Source organism: Phyllobates terribilis, unplaced genomic scaffold (genome assembly GCF_046119375.1).
Source record: "Phyllobates terribilis strain yellow unplaced genomic scaffold, ASM4611937v1 Scaffold_3__8_contigs__length_932513732, whole genome shotgun sequence".
Classification (NCBI taxonomy): Eukaryota; Metazoa; Chordata; class Amphibia; order Anura; family Dendrobatidae; genus Phyllobates; species Phyllobates terribilis.
This window is the reverse complement of record NW_027362763.1, coordinates 892,359,115-892,373,757: the sequence shown is the minus strand read 5'-3', so window position 1 is coordinate 892,373,757 and position 14,643 is coordinate 892,359,115. Positions and strand designations below refer to the sequence as shown.

General features: G+C 40.6%; 1 protein-coding gene across 16 annotated transcripts in view; it reads left to right on the top strand.

Moving 5' to 3' along the window:
* The window catches only part of SYNE1 (spectrin repeat containing nuclear envelope protein 1), a 613,834-nt gene that overhangs the window by 114,284 nt on the left and 484,907 nt on the right, over positions 1-14,643 (top strand). For 12 of the 16 annotated variants that reach the window (XM_073672722.1, XM_073672724.1, XM_073672723.1 and 9 more), the window contains exons 1-2: positions 5,849-6,139; positions 12,187-12,248. In XM_073672722.1, the coding sequence (XP_073528823.1) occupies positions 6,061-6,139; positions 12,187-12,248 (141 nt within the window). In that variant the 5' untranslated portion in view covers positions 5,849-6,060. Of the gene's footprint in view, positions 1-5,848; positions 6,140-12,186; positions 12,249-14,643 lie in introns of those variants that run through there. The other 4 variants (XM_073672712.1, XM_073672713.1, XM_073672718.1 and 1 more) reach the window with 2 other exon arrangements.

The window sequence follows — 14,643 nt, the reverse complement described above, 5'->3', positions numbered from 1 at the left end:
ATTCTCCTTAACAGTGCAGTGTGAGTTGCAGCTGCCGCTTCCTGCAGCGGCTCTGCGATCACATGTGCCTGCTACTAAAGAGAATGAATATTCATTGTCTCTTAATAGTGGGCACAGAGGATCGCTGAGCCGCAGCAGGAAGCGGCACCTGCGACTCACACTGCGCTATTAAGGAGAATGAATATTCACCCCTCTCCACTCCCATGGGCGTGGAGAGGGGTGAATATTAATTTTCTTTAACAGCGGGCACACATGGTAGCTGCAGCAGCGGCTAATGCCTGTGGCCGCTCCTCCACTGCTGCAACCCCCCCCCCCCCACAGTATATACAATAATATATAGAGTATATATAAGTATATACCCGAGCATAAGCCGATGGTAGCTTTTTCAGCATAAAAATGTGCTGAAAAAGTCGGCTTATACTCGAGTATATACGGTAATTGTACTCTATACCAGAAGTGCACGTGTATGCTTATTTTGCAGTGATTTTGCCTCACAAAACATAAACCTCTGATATTCTCACCTACTGTATCCTCACCCATCCCTTGTAGATTGTGAGCCCTCGTGGGCAGGCTCTTCTCTCCTTCTGTACCAGTTTGCCGTTGCGTTTTTGTTCAAGATTTTTGTAATTGTTTTTGCTATGTATACCCCTTTTTCACATATAAAGCGCCATTGAATAAATGGCGTTATAATAATAAATAATAATAATATTCTGTAATTTATGAGGTATGTAAAAATCATTGCAGCTGGTTTCCCACCTTTGCTTTGGGAAATCTAAAGTACTAGTGCAGTCAATTCAGTCACATCAAATCTCATCCACAAGCAGTGTACAAAGTCTGTCGTTTTCACTTGCATTGAGGGTTTACACAGTTTTGTCGCGGATTTCACCAAGTGCAGCCTTTGTGTAAATTTGCAGCATTAGAGCTGGTTTAGATACGTGTAATACACTTATGTGTACTGTCCGTGTTCTTAATATCAGGCAGCACATGGACTGTACAATAAAATTGCAGCGTGTACTAGTCTCTTCTATATTTCAGATGAATATCGCCTATTCCAAGTCTACGGGTGTGCGGAAATAAAAAAATATTGGATCCCGTATGGATCTTCTGTATTGCTTTTGATTTTTATGGATACATTGCAGTTCCTAACATAGGTAACTGTATTTGATCTTGTAAATGTTATTACCTGTTGATGTATAAAAATGGATGCCTTACGGATGTAAAAAATCAGACATACACACGACATACGGATGACAGTAGGGATGGAAATTGTTTCCTTTTTCTGTATGAATGTCAGTCTGGTTGATGTATGTGGAGTTGGGAAGGAATTTTTCCCCTAATATGGAGCTATCAGCATCTGCCTCATGGGGGTTTTGCCTTCATCTGAATCAACATTTGAGCTATAGGTTGAACATGATGGACTTAGGTCTACTTTCAGCCTTAAAAACTATGAACCTATAAATTATTCATATGGCTGTCTGAACATGGGCTTAATTCACATGCTGCAGATTTACATATTGAATGCAAATGGTGAAATCCAAGGTAAAAATTGGCAGAATTTCTACAACAAAATCAGCAACAGAAGTTGCACTATTAGGGCAGGGACACACTGCCAAATAACTCCTGCGATGATTGCATCGCGCTGCATGGACTGGCCGGCACCTCTCCTGACCTGAACATGGCAGCATGATGTATTTCTATGCAGCTGTCAAGCTCAGCTCAGGAGAGCTGCCGGGCAGTACGAGGTTTACCATGCGATCCTTGCACGAGAAATACGGCAGTGTGTCTCTGTCCTTAGGTGTGTTCTCTGCTGCTGTAGAAAGTTTGCAGCATATCAGTCCCATGTGGATGTTGCCTTATGTTGAGAATACTTGCACCCGCCTGCTGCATCAGCTTCCAAGCAGAGCAGTGTAAAATGAATAGCACACAGGCCAATGCTAATCAACGTGTTAGTTCACAATAACGATTTTCCACACAGTCCAAAAGTGTGTGTAAAAGTAAAATTCCGAAATGCACTAGTTTCATATTTTTTTTTGGCAGAGATTCGCTTATAAATTTCAGTGGGTGCACCAAAAAAATTTAAATGGATGCTATATAGCACTGGTTCACAAAATGTTTTGGTCCAAGGGCAACATTGTCATACTGAACCAATCCCAAGGGGCACAAAAATTGTTAAAGGGTTACTTACATAAATACATCACCAGAACCACCGTCATTAATACACCACCAGAACCACATTTTGAGTATTTGACCAGCTTTTTGAGATCTTCTGCTCCAAAAACTCAGTGTATACACACCCTAATTTACACTGAGTTTTTAGAGCAGAAATTGAACAGAAACCTGTCAAATCCTCTTCATAATCTTTATAAATTTTGAGGATTTTTCTGTTTTAACATAGCCATGAAGCACCTGCTAGATTGCTACATGTATACAAGATCAGAACCATTGTCAGTACATGAATTCAGAGTCAGAATCACCGTCAGTACATGAATGCAGTGCCAGAACTACCGTCAGTATATGAATGCTGCACCAGAACCACTGTTAGTACATTAATTCAGTGCCAGAACCTCCATCAGTGCATGAATGGAGCACCAGAACCACTGACTGTACATGAATGCAGCGCCAGAACCTCCGTCAGTGCATGAATACAGCGCCAGAACCACTGTCAGTACATGAATGTAGCGCCAGAACAACCATCAGTAGATGAATGCAGTGCCAGAACCACCGTCAGTACATGAATGTAGCACCAAGCTTTGTACAGCAATCAATTGTAATGTCAGCCTCATATACAGTACAGACCAAAAGTTTGGACACACCTTCTCATTTAAAGATTTTTCTGTATTTTCATGACTTTGAAAATTGTACATTCACACTGAAGGCATAAAAACTATGAATTAACACATGTGGAATTATATAGTTAACAAAAAAGTGTGAAACAACTGAAAATATGTCTTATATTCTAGGTTCTTCAAAGTAGCCACCTTTTGCTTTGATGACTGCTTTGCACACTCTTGGCATTCTCTTGATGAGCTTCAAGTGGTTGTCACCGGAAATGGTTTTCACTTCACAGGTGTGCCCTGTCAGGTTTAATAAGTGGGATTTCTTGCCTTATAAATGGGGTTGGGACCATCAGTTGTGTTGTGCAGAAGTCTGGTGGATACACAGCTGATAGTCCTACTAAATAGACTGTTAGAATTTGTATTATGGCAAGAAAAAAGCAGCTAAGTAAAGAAAAACGAGTGGCCATTATTACTTTAAGAAATGAAGGTCAGTCAGTCCAAAAAATTGGGCAAACTTTGAAAGTGTCCTCAAGTGCAGTTGCAAAAACCATCAAGCGCTACAAAGAAACTGGCTCACATGAGGACCGCTCCAGGAAAGGAAGACCAAGAGTCACCTCTGCTTCTGAGGATAAGTTTATCCGAGTCACCAGCCTCAGAAATCGCAGGTTAACAGCAGCTCAGATTAGAGACCAGGTCAATGCCACACAGAGTTCTAGCAGCAGACACATCTCTACAACAACTGTTAAGAGGAGACTCTGTGCAGCAGGCCTTCATGGTAAAATAGCTGCTAGGAAACCACTGCTAAGGACAGGCAACAAGCAGAAGAGACAAGTTTGGGCTAAAGAACACAAGGAATGGACATTAGACCACTGTAAATCTGTGCTTTGGTCTGATGAGTCCAAATTTGAGATCTTTGGTTCCAACCACCGTGTCTTTGTGCGATTCAGAAAAGGTGAACGGATGGACTCTACATGCCTGGTTCCCACCGTGGAGCATGGAGGAGGAGGTGTGATGGTTTGGGGGTGCTTTGCTGGTGACACTGTTGGGGATTTATTCAAAATTGAAGGCATACTGAACCAGCATGGCTACCACAGCATCTTGCAGCGGCATGCTATTCCATCCGGTTTGCGTTTAGTTGGACCATCATTTATTTTTCAACAGGAAAATGACCCCAAACACAACTCCAGGCTGTATAAGGGCTATTTGACGAAGAAAGAGAGTGATGGGGTGCTACGCCAGATGACCTGGCCTCCATAGTCACCAGACCTGAACCCAATAGCGATGGTTTGGGGTGAGCTGGACCGCAGAATGAAGGCAAAAGGGCCAACAAGTGCTAAGCATCTCTGGGAACTCCTTCAAGATTGTTGGAAGACAATTTCCGGTGACTACCTCTTGAAGCTCATCAAGAGAATGCCAAGAGTGTGCAAAGCAGTCATCAAAGCAAAAGGTGGCTACTTTGAAGAACCTAGAATATAAGACATATTTTCAGTTGTTTCATACTTTTTTGTTAAGTATATAATTCCACATGTGTTAATTCATAGTTTTGATGCCTTCAGTGTGAATGTACAATTTCCATAGTCAAGAAAATACAGAAAAATCTTTAAATGAGAAGGTGTGTCCAAACTTTTGGTATGTACTGTATATATATTTATATATATATATACTGTATATCATGAAACCTAATCGTGCTGAGGACAGAACCGAAATAGTTTTTCTTCTTTAAAGCTCTGTTCACATGTGGCGGGAAATTTCTGCCATGAATTTGGTCTGTGGATTTTTCTCTACTGTACTACAGCATTTGGATAGAATGAAACCTGTGTGAAAAATTTGCACACATGACAGAGTATTTTCGGTCCATATGCTTTCCGTGTTTCGAACGGACAGCACATGGACTGCTGCAAGTGAATGGAGAACTTCAGACGATCCGATGGTCCGCTTGTATGAAATCGCAACGTGCACTCCTTTGATCGGTTTTACTTAAACTCTATGGGTGCATAAAAATGGGGAATACAATGGGGTCCCCACCATTTTTTAATAGATGCATTACAATTGTTAACATAGGATACTATTTGATCTTGTATAATTTTTTTACTTTTGATGTATAACTACAGATGTCAATGTGTTGTAAATGGAGGTCGACTAAATCTCCATCGAGTAGCGAGTTACACTTACGAATGCAGGATGTTCGAAGTATGGAATATCTTCCAGCTTTGATATATAACACTATTTAGGGTTTTGAAGTAATTTGGACTTTGTGGGACACATACTGGGTTCAAAGAGATTGTTAGTGATTATAGCTATAAAAAAATGATTAGGTAGTCTAGGCAGATTAAATAACGTTCTTTACCGCTTCCCTCTTCCTCAGGTATCGTTGTCTTGTCAGGTTATTGATTGGGTTTTTATAGTATACTAAGAAGTAGACTTCTCGAGTTAAATATGTTTTATGCTAACGATAACGTTCCTTGTTAATAGAGATCGCATTATCTGCTATTTTTCAAGTCATATGCCTTTGATATATTGTGCTTTTTTTAGTTTTCCTTTCTGTAAAACTATTTTGAAAAAATTTCGATAACAAATTTCAGTTACGGGAAATAAAAAAGGGCAGCATTATATATATAACCTGACTGGTACATTTCTAACTAGAGGCAGCTGAGGATAGTTCTCGTGTCACTATAGACTTACCGACCATCTCAGTGGGTTTTCTACATCTATGGTCCCCTATGTAGGAGCATACAGTATTTTATAGTATGCTTGATATAATTCCTGAAATGTTTCTTTGGCAGTGTGACTGGTGACATATGAAAGGAATATTCTAATGCCATGTGGTCAATGTGTAGACACAACAGCCTCAGTGCCATAGTGGTGATGTGGTTCTGGATGGTCATCATCTTACCTTCTGTAGCAGGCTGCCTTCCATACACTACAAGCTGCGGCCTCTCACTGCTTGTCTGGATAGCACTGCTTGCCTCAGCGTATCATCTGCCTGTCCTGAGCACGGGATTCATTATCTAGGTTACTGACATCACAGGTTCCAGGGAACGGATTGGTTGTCCTTTAGGAAGATGGAAATGCACATCAGGAAGGCAGCATGATGGCAGGAGATAGAGGAGGAATCACTACTGTACTACAGCTGGCTGCCGAGAACACAATGGGAGGATTGCTTTAATATTCTGCGTCTCAGAAGCTGACTACATCTTTTCCACCATGCTTTGTGAGATTATGGGCTTTTTATTAACAAGTTCAACAAAACTGTTTGTGGATTAATAGTTCCCAAGGAGCTGTCATGTCTTGGTGTAAAGAAGTTGGTGCTCGGAAGGTCACCTCAATTAACCTGGTTACTGGATTTTTTCAGTATCTTCGGGGTAAGTCCTCTGTATTCTTTCTGTATACTACACATTTTTTTATTTAGTTTGATTGTGGATCACAACTATGAATACAAAATTGCACCACTACAAAACCGGGTTTTCAGTGTCCGGTTACAGTCACTGGTTAGTCAAGATGTCCACATTTCTTATAACTTTGTGTGAATGGTAGACAGCAAAATATAGATATATGTCATTACCTTTTAATTGTAGGCCGGGTTTACCCCACATTTTAGCCACACGTCAGTGGCTTGGTCGGGGCATTCATCTGAAGCCCTGAAAATTGGGATTTAGGCATATTTGGCAATAGGGGGCTATTGACTTTAATGAAGCTGTGGGAGTCCCCTTGTACTCTAATTGTTGTCAGAAAATTAGGACAGAGCATAAAGTGATGTCTGCTTCATTAAAGTCAATGGCCCCGTCACTTGGTGACCCTGAATCCCGTTTTTTAAGGCTTCAAGCCCCGTTGGAGCCTCAGCCTCATTTACAAAGTGTGATAAGCAGGAGCAGTCTTTAACACCTGTTTACAAGTAGGGTTTTTTAGTAAGAAAGCTCACATGTAACATCATAATCAATATTTTATCTCATTACCCGGACCCATACATTGGAATAATACCTGTTCTGTGTAAATGACCCCTAAGGTTATGTGCACACGTTACGGATTTGGTGCAGAAATGTCTGCACCATTTCTGCATCTCTTGGCAGGAAAAACGCTGAGAAAAATAGGGGCGTTTTTGCTGTGTTTTTCATACATGCGTTTTGGGTGCAGATTTTTTTCCCCGCTCATTAGTATGAGTGAAATCTGAAAGAATTAACATACGGCAGATTAAAATGTGCAAGTCACAAAAAAGCAATTTGAGCCTGAGACTTCGGGATTCTCGTTCACTTTGCTGGCATCAGGTTTTGTGACAAATCTGCGCAGAAAAAAACGCAACAAAAAAGCAACAAATCTGCAACATGTGCACAAGGCCCTAAGATGAACTTATATGAAAGCTCCAGACAGGACAACCTTGAAGAATACTAAGAATACATATGAAGAAGTCACAGCCTTTGTTATAAAGAGTCGTCCATTATACTGCACCGTACAGACTGAAGTCAGTTTATGGAGAGGCCGTGTGCTGAGGCCAGCAGAAAAATCAATACTCACGTCTGAGGATGTCAGGATGAGATAAATCATTGGGCACAAGGTTATTGGAGCACTTCCGCATTCACTCTGTTTATGTTTCTTTATGCGTGTCCTTTATTATTGTACACTTTATCGTACATTGTTTTTCTAGTGTTTCTGGAGATTAGACACATTTGTTATTTGAAGATTTGGAAAGCTGAAATAATGTTCTGTGTGACAGTCTTGTATAAAGGCAGATGGGTGGAGATGCTTAATTACATTAATATGTAGATTTCTTACTATTTTAATGAGCATATGCTATGAGTGGACAATGTACATCAATATATTGTGTATTGGTAATTAGGTATATCAGAACCAGGAATTGTGTGCAGCGGGGAAGGAGGCATTAGACTATGTTCACACATGTTGGGTTTTTCAGCGTTTTTGCTGCAGATTTTTATGCAGATTTTCAGCTGCGTCTTGCAGTCTCCTGCCCTCCGGTTTCTACTTCTGGGCCTTCGGTGCGCCACAGCCTCGGACTCCTGTGTCCGGTTCTTCTGTGCTGGTTCTTCTGGGGTGAGCTGCCGTGCAGCTCCAGTCCCCAGCTCCTATCTCCTCGACGTCCTGACTTCAACTCCTCACACTAAGTCTAACTAACCCCGCCGCCAGATCCCAGTTGCCAAGGGGAGGAACTCCCCTTGCTGGTCTGGAGCCAGGAAAGTGTTGCATGCTTAGTTAAAACCTGATTAGGGGACCCCTGCTTGCTTCCAGGCATGGCATCACCTCTTGTGAGGGAGGCAATGCCACTGTGGCAACCAGACCCCTGGGGTGCCACATTCCCCAGCCTGGAAACGACCGCTGTTTGGTTTGTACAGCCTGGAACAACAAAAATGGACATTTTTTTGCCTCTGCCGGGCTAATGAAACCCTATGTGCATGTTCGTCGGGAGCTTTTCCCAGCATAAACACTAAGCAGCGACCAAAAATACCATCTGAATCCTGGCTTAGTGGGATTCCTTTATGAAGAAGTAGTCTAGCACTGGACTAAAATCACGAAAAGGGGACAGATCGGATGTTGGCTATAGTGCATGATGCTCGTTAGAAAAATGGTGGCAAATATTTGGAAAAACGGCTGCATATAGATGAATATGTTGTTTGCCACAAGATGAGTAGGTGGAAATCTTTGCACAATCCTATGATATAATATACTTATTTAGGTCTAAGGCCTTATTTAGACATTCATTTTTCTCAATATACACATGTTCTATCCATGGAAAACATAAATTGAACATTAATCTATGGAGCTGTTCACAAGTCTGTTTTTTGTGGACTGAGTGGTTCACAAAAAAACAAAAAAAAGGTAACTTATCTGTTTTTTATTTGTTCAAAATCTCCCACACAAGTCTATGGGTCCATGAAAATCACAGGCAGCAAACTGATGCTTCCATTGTGCAATCTATGTAGTGCAATTTCTATTTTATTTTTTTTTCTAAGCTTATAAGAAAATCACTGATGAATCGGATCCAAACATTGATGAAAATTGCTCAGTTTTTTTGTTCCTTTGAGAAAAATTACTGTTGTCTGAATGCGGCCATACACTGATACATGACCACCGGTGCATGTGCTGTGTATATTTAGAAGAGGTGTGACTCCATGTTCATCTGAAGACTAGGCTGCTCTAAAAAAAATACATGAAAAATAAAGTATGGATCAATTATTTAGGAAGCCATTTGCTTGCAGAAATCATTCATATTTTAGAAGGCCAATATTCCAGTACAGTAAAGAAGATTTGCATAAGGAAGGTTTCAGAGGAAGCTTTACAATCACATTCATGTCTGCATCAATAACATATGCTCATGCGAACAGGCTGGTGTGAACACTGACCACATCCCTCAGTTCTGTCAGCAAATACCCTCCTATTTTAAAGGGAATTGGTGAACATGAGCTAATAATAGCTGGTAGCTGTAGTTCACCTATCGTACATGCTGATATCACCGCTATGACTAGTGATTGGCAGCAGTGGTCCCGTCATCATCATCATAGCAGCAGGAGATGACAGGACTATACCCAATGGAGCAACTAGGCATTTAGATGTTTTTTTTTTCTTTTTCTCTTACATCACAAGCAGCTATCTTAAAAGGTTTTGAAACCAAGACATGTTTTGTTGTTATTAATAGAAGTAATCGGAGAGATGAGTTGGAGAATTGGAGGGCAGCCATGGCAGCTCTCGTAGCACTTATTTTTCACTATTTTTCTATAGGTCACTGTTTGGCTATACACCAGAAATCTGCACGAAACCACAGTACAATGTACGTGAGTGAGAAACTAATTTATACATTGCAGAAAAAAAAATCAGCGCAAATTCTATGGCATTATACAGATCTTAATATTGGCAAAATACCCTATTCTTCAGATTTGTCCTGGATATTCTGATGGAATATATTTATTTTATTGTGACTAAAGAAACATTGTTTTAGAGTGTTTAGGGGATATAATGTAATATATTTGTCTGTAACAAAATATGAGAATATCTACTGTGGAGGATTAGCTGCTTGCTGGTAGGGAAAAATGGGATCAATGCAGTCAGAGAGCGTGTCATAGAAGTTCGGTTCAAACAGGCCTACTCCTGTTCATTAGTGTTGGCGTGCAAAGCAAATGCAAATCCTGAAGATGTAAAACTCAAATTAAACCCTGAGCACTAACTAGACTTCAGCTTCCCTGACTATACAGGTGGGCGACTACCAACCATCCAGAAAAAGAAACAAAAAGGTCGTGTGTTACATTTTCTCCTGACATCAACCCCGAATTACTATAAAATACCAGTGGATTGTATGTTTGCTGTCTCTAACATCATGTTTTCCATGTATCTGAAAGTAAATATTTAAAAAAAACGGAACTCCTTGTGTTTCTTCCCTCTACTAACCTACTTAAATCTTATATTTCCATTTCTGTGTGTGGTCCTACAATAACTCCCAAGCAGCATGCTCGCGGTCTATTTAACTTCGATCTTTCCTTCAGTTCATACATCCACTCACCTCACTTCTTCTCTCATGTCGAGTGCACCTCGAATACATCTCCAGAGTTCGCCCTATTCTTAACATCGAAACTCCAAAAACTCTTACTGTTGCTTTTACACATTCCAGCCAGATTCATATTTCTATACAGCCGCTACACTGATACTTCTTCCCTGTGCCAGTCATTGCACTGGTTGCCCATCCGTTACAAAGGATAATATAAACGTATCACTCTCACCCACAAATCTGCACTGACCTACATCTGCTACCTCATCTCTGTCTACCAACCTATCCATTCTCTACATAATGATAATGATATAATATTGGATCCAGTTGGATAAAGCGTTTCCAAAACTTTTTTCATGCCACTCCAGTATCCATGGTTTTAAGCATGCCCTAAAACCACTCTCTTTAGAGTAGCCTATCTAACTGCTCTCTGTTTTCCTTCCATAAATATTCTGCAGAATTTGGTGCTTTCCCTCATCTGTTCCCTCACCCTTCATACACTCAGGCACACTTTGTTTTTGTACTGATATAGATATTGGCTGGTGATCAGTTCATTCAGCTTTACTTAAATACCCTTATTTATTATAAAGTTGTCTGGAACCATACACAACCAGCACTTTTTTATTTTTACCTTACTTTGTAATGTCTAATATTATCTTTATATGTATCCCCTCAATTATAATTGCTGCAGAATATGTTGGCGCTATATAAATTATTATTATTGTGTTTCTAGTCCTCAGTCAGAGTCTCTTGAACAGACAGCTCCTTCCTTTCAGTTTTCCTCCCGATAAATTGTACATTTTTCTAAATTCAGTAATAAATCAATTCAACACCCCGACGAAGTGAGTGTTACAGAAAAAAAGTCAAAGAGCAGGAATTACCAAAGCCCTTAGCAAGAAAATAGTCTCTAGAGTATGTGCACACGGCATCATTTAGGAACCGATGAACCCAATAAATTTTCCCAGGTGAAGCTCTATACTCTCAGTAGAGTGCGGACGGCTCTGCTAGAATGAGTGAGCATGTCACTTCTTTTAACCACTCCAGTGATTACGAACCTGAAGTACTTAAAAGAAGTGACATAAGACTGAACATGTACACAGCAATGTCGTTTTGACATTGCTGTGCACTATCCTGAATTTATGGGGCACTTTTTGCTGTGTTTATTCAGATGGATTCCATCAGAATCTGCCTGAAAAAAATGTTGTGTGCACATAACCCAAGGGGTGTCCAGCTTTACTCGATTCCTTATACCTTGTTGAGATTTTCTTGGATATGATATATTCATACTTGTCTCTAGGTAGTATATGAAGAGTAATCTTTGGAAAATATAGCAATCTTCAACAACTTTACCTGCCACTATCTCACAATGCTAAATAAAGAGTAGGGTAGCTTTACCGAAGTAAATACATCAAAACTAAGGAGTAATTTGTACCAAAACCTGTCTTTTATGCCTTGTATCATTTATTATGCTTTATAGACAGTGTTTTTTTACTCTCTCAACAAGGGGATGTAGATTAGTGAAATTAATAAGTGATGTAAACAGTCTAAATATCCTCCCAATTTATTATACCGCTTTGGCCTCTGTAATAAATCTGACACACATTAAGACTCGAGTCTAAGTTTAGATCATTTGAGTAAATGTAATTTTTTTGGTCTGGGTTCTAGTGGCAATTTTGGCATTAGCAGCTTATTTGATTTGACACAAGTGACTATCTTAATTAAGTGTGTCTTACCTAGGACCTATGAAGCTGCAATGTTGGTGTCTCTCCAAAGGTTGAGTATTGAGCCCACTGCTATTCCCTGTGCATGGAAGCATGGCAATCTTCCTTATATATTTATGTAGCCATACACAGTAACAGACTGAAACATTCTATAACCACTGACATCCTAAATATAACCATCATTTTCTATTCTCTTCAACAGATGAGCAAGAAGCAGTTCAGAAGAGAACTTTTACCAAATGGATCAATTCACATTTGGCCAAGGTAGGCTGTAATGTACAGTTACATTGTTTTAACTGAGAGGTGGTGAGTTTTCCTTCAATGGAAGTCTTCAAGAAGAGGCTGGACAGACCTCTGTCTGAGATGGTTTAGTGAATCCTGCTTTGAGCAGGGGGTTGGACATAATGACCTTGGAGGTCCCTTCCAACTCTAACATTCTGTAAGTCTATAATTATTTCAAAGATGTTGCTTGTGCTTTAAAGCGCTATAATTACTTTATTATTATTATTTATTATTACAGTGCCATTTATTCCATGGCGCTTTACATGTGAAAAAGGGGTATACATACAAAACAATTAAAATAATCTTTAACAAAACGTGACGGCGACTGGTACAGGAGAAGCGAGGACCCTGCCCGCGAGGGCTCACAGTCTACAAGGGATGGGTGAGGGTACAGTAGGTGGGATGACATTTTCTGTTTACATTATTCATCATGCTTTTTTGCTGTAGTTATCATAGGCATAACTATAGTCCTATGGGCCCCAGGGCAAAATATGGACCTTGCCCCCCTCCCCCCACACACACACACACTAGCATGTTGCTCAGTTGCGTGGGCCCCAGTAACGTTGATAGAGTCTATGTTAGCCAAATATCAAAAAAATAAAAATGCAATATATAAATGTGATACAGCAATAAGGATTATTCAGTCATATAGTTACCAATCAACAAATATTAACCCCAAACAATTTCTGAGCAAAACCCATAATATTAAGATGAATAAACCAATAATACCACATACAAGAAAGAAGTAATGCTGCCACACCATGACAATATATTACTATCACATAGTGTCCAAATATAACCATCCTATTACTAAGTAAAACCCACTATACCAAGACCTATATACCAATAATACCATATACAGAAAAATAAAACCACGACACCATGACCATACATTGTCACCAGATAGCAATTGAATATTGCCACCATAGTAATTATGAAAAAAAGTCACAGTATTAATATTAAAATGGTGGTCTGGTACCGAAAATGTCCTTTCTAAATATCCATTTTTACACTCATTGTTGTAATTAACTTTATTATTCAATACCCTACACTTCTCCCTATCTAGCTAATCCCTAAATGTGTTTTTTTAATTTCACTTCCTGTGATGTTTCGTTTGAGAGGAGTCTAAAATGGGACGTTACAGGAGGCTGGCGCTGCACTCACTTCTCTGCAGTGGTGCTCATCCCTTGTGTAACAGGATGTGATCAGAGGGTGGCGCTACAGTTACTTACTACAGTTTCTTGAATAGCCACCCTCTGAAGATGGCCTGGTTCCATGGTGATAGGCTTTGTTCAAGAGGCGAACAAAGTGCCGGCACTCTGCTTACTATTGCTGTACAAAGTAAAAATCTCTGTATTCTGTGACGCCCAGCTACAGACTGGACATCACTGAGGAGATCACATGACAGGCATGGGGGCTCTCATAGCAATTGTGTCGCAGGGAAGTCGATGGCCCCCAATCTGTAGTCTTGACCAGATCGCAGCGCTCAAATGCTAATATAATACACTGCTCAAAAAAATAAAGGGAACACTTAAACAACAGAATATAACTCCAAGTAAATCAAACTTCTGTGAAATCAAACTGTCCACTTAGGAAGCAACACTGATTGACAATCAATTTCACATGCTGTTGTGCAAATGAAATAGACAATAGATGGAAATTATTGGCAATTATCAAGACACCCTCAATAAAGGAGTGGTTCTGCAAGTGGGTAACCACATACCACATCTCAGTACCGATGCTTTATGGCTGATGTTTTGGTCACTTTTGAATGTTCGTTGTGTTTTCACACTTGTGGTAGCATGAGACGGACTCTACAACCCACAGAAGTTGCTCAGGTAGTGCAGCTCATCCAGGATGGCACATCAATGCGAGCTGTGGCAAGAAAGTTTGCTGTGTCTGTCAGCGTAGTGTCCAGAGGCTGGAGGCGCTACCAGGAGACAGACCAGTACACCAGGAGGCGTAGAGGGGGCCGTAGGAGGGCGAAAACCCAGCAGCAGGACCGCTACCTCCGCCTTTGTGCAAGGAGGAACAGGAGGAGCACTGCCAGAGCCCTGCAAAATGACCTCCAGCAAGCCACAAATGTGCATGTGTCTGCACAAACGGTTAGAAACAGACTCTATGAGTGTGGTATGAGGGCCCGACGTCCACAGATGGGGGTTGTACTCACAGTCCAACACCGTGCAGGACTCTTTGCATTTGCCAGAGAACACCAGGATTGGCAAAGTCGCCACTGGCGCCCTGTGCTCTTCACAGATGAAAGCAGGTTCACCCTGAGCACATGTGACAGATGTGACAGAGTCTGAAGACGCCGTGGAGAGCGATCTGCTGCCTGCAACATCCTTCAGCATGACCAGTTTGGCAGTGGGTCAGTAAT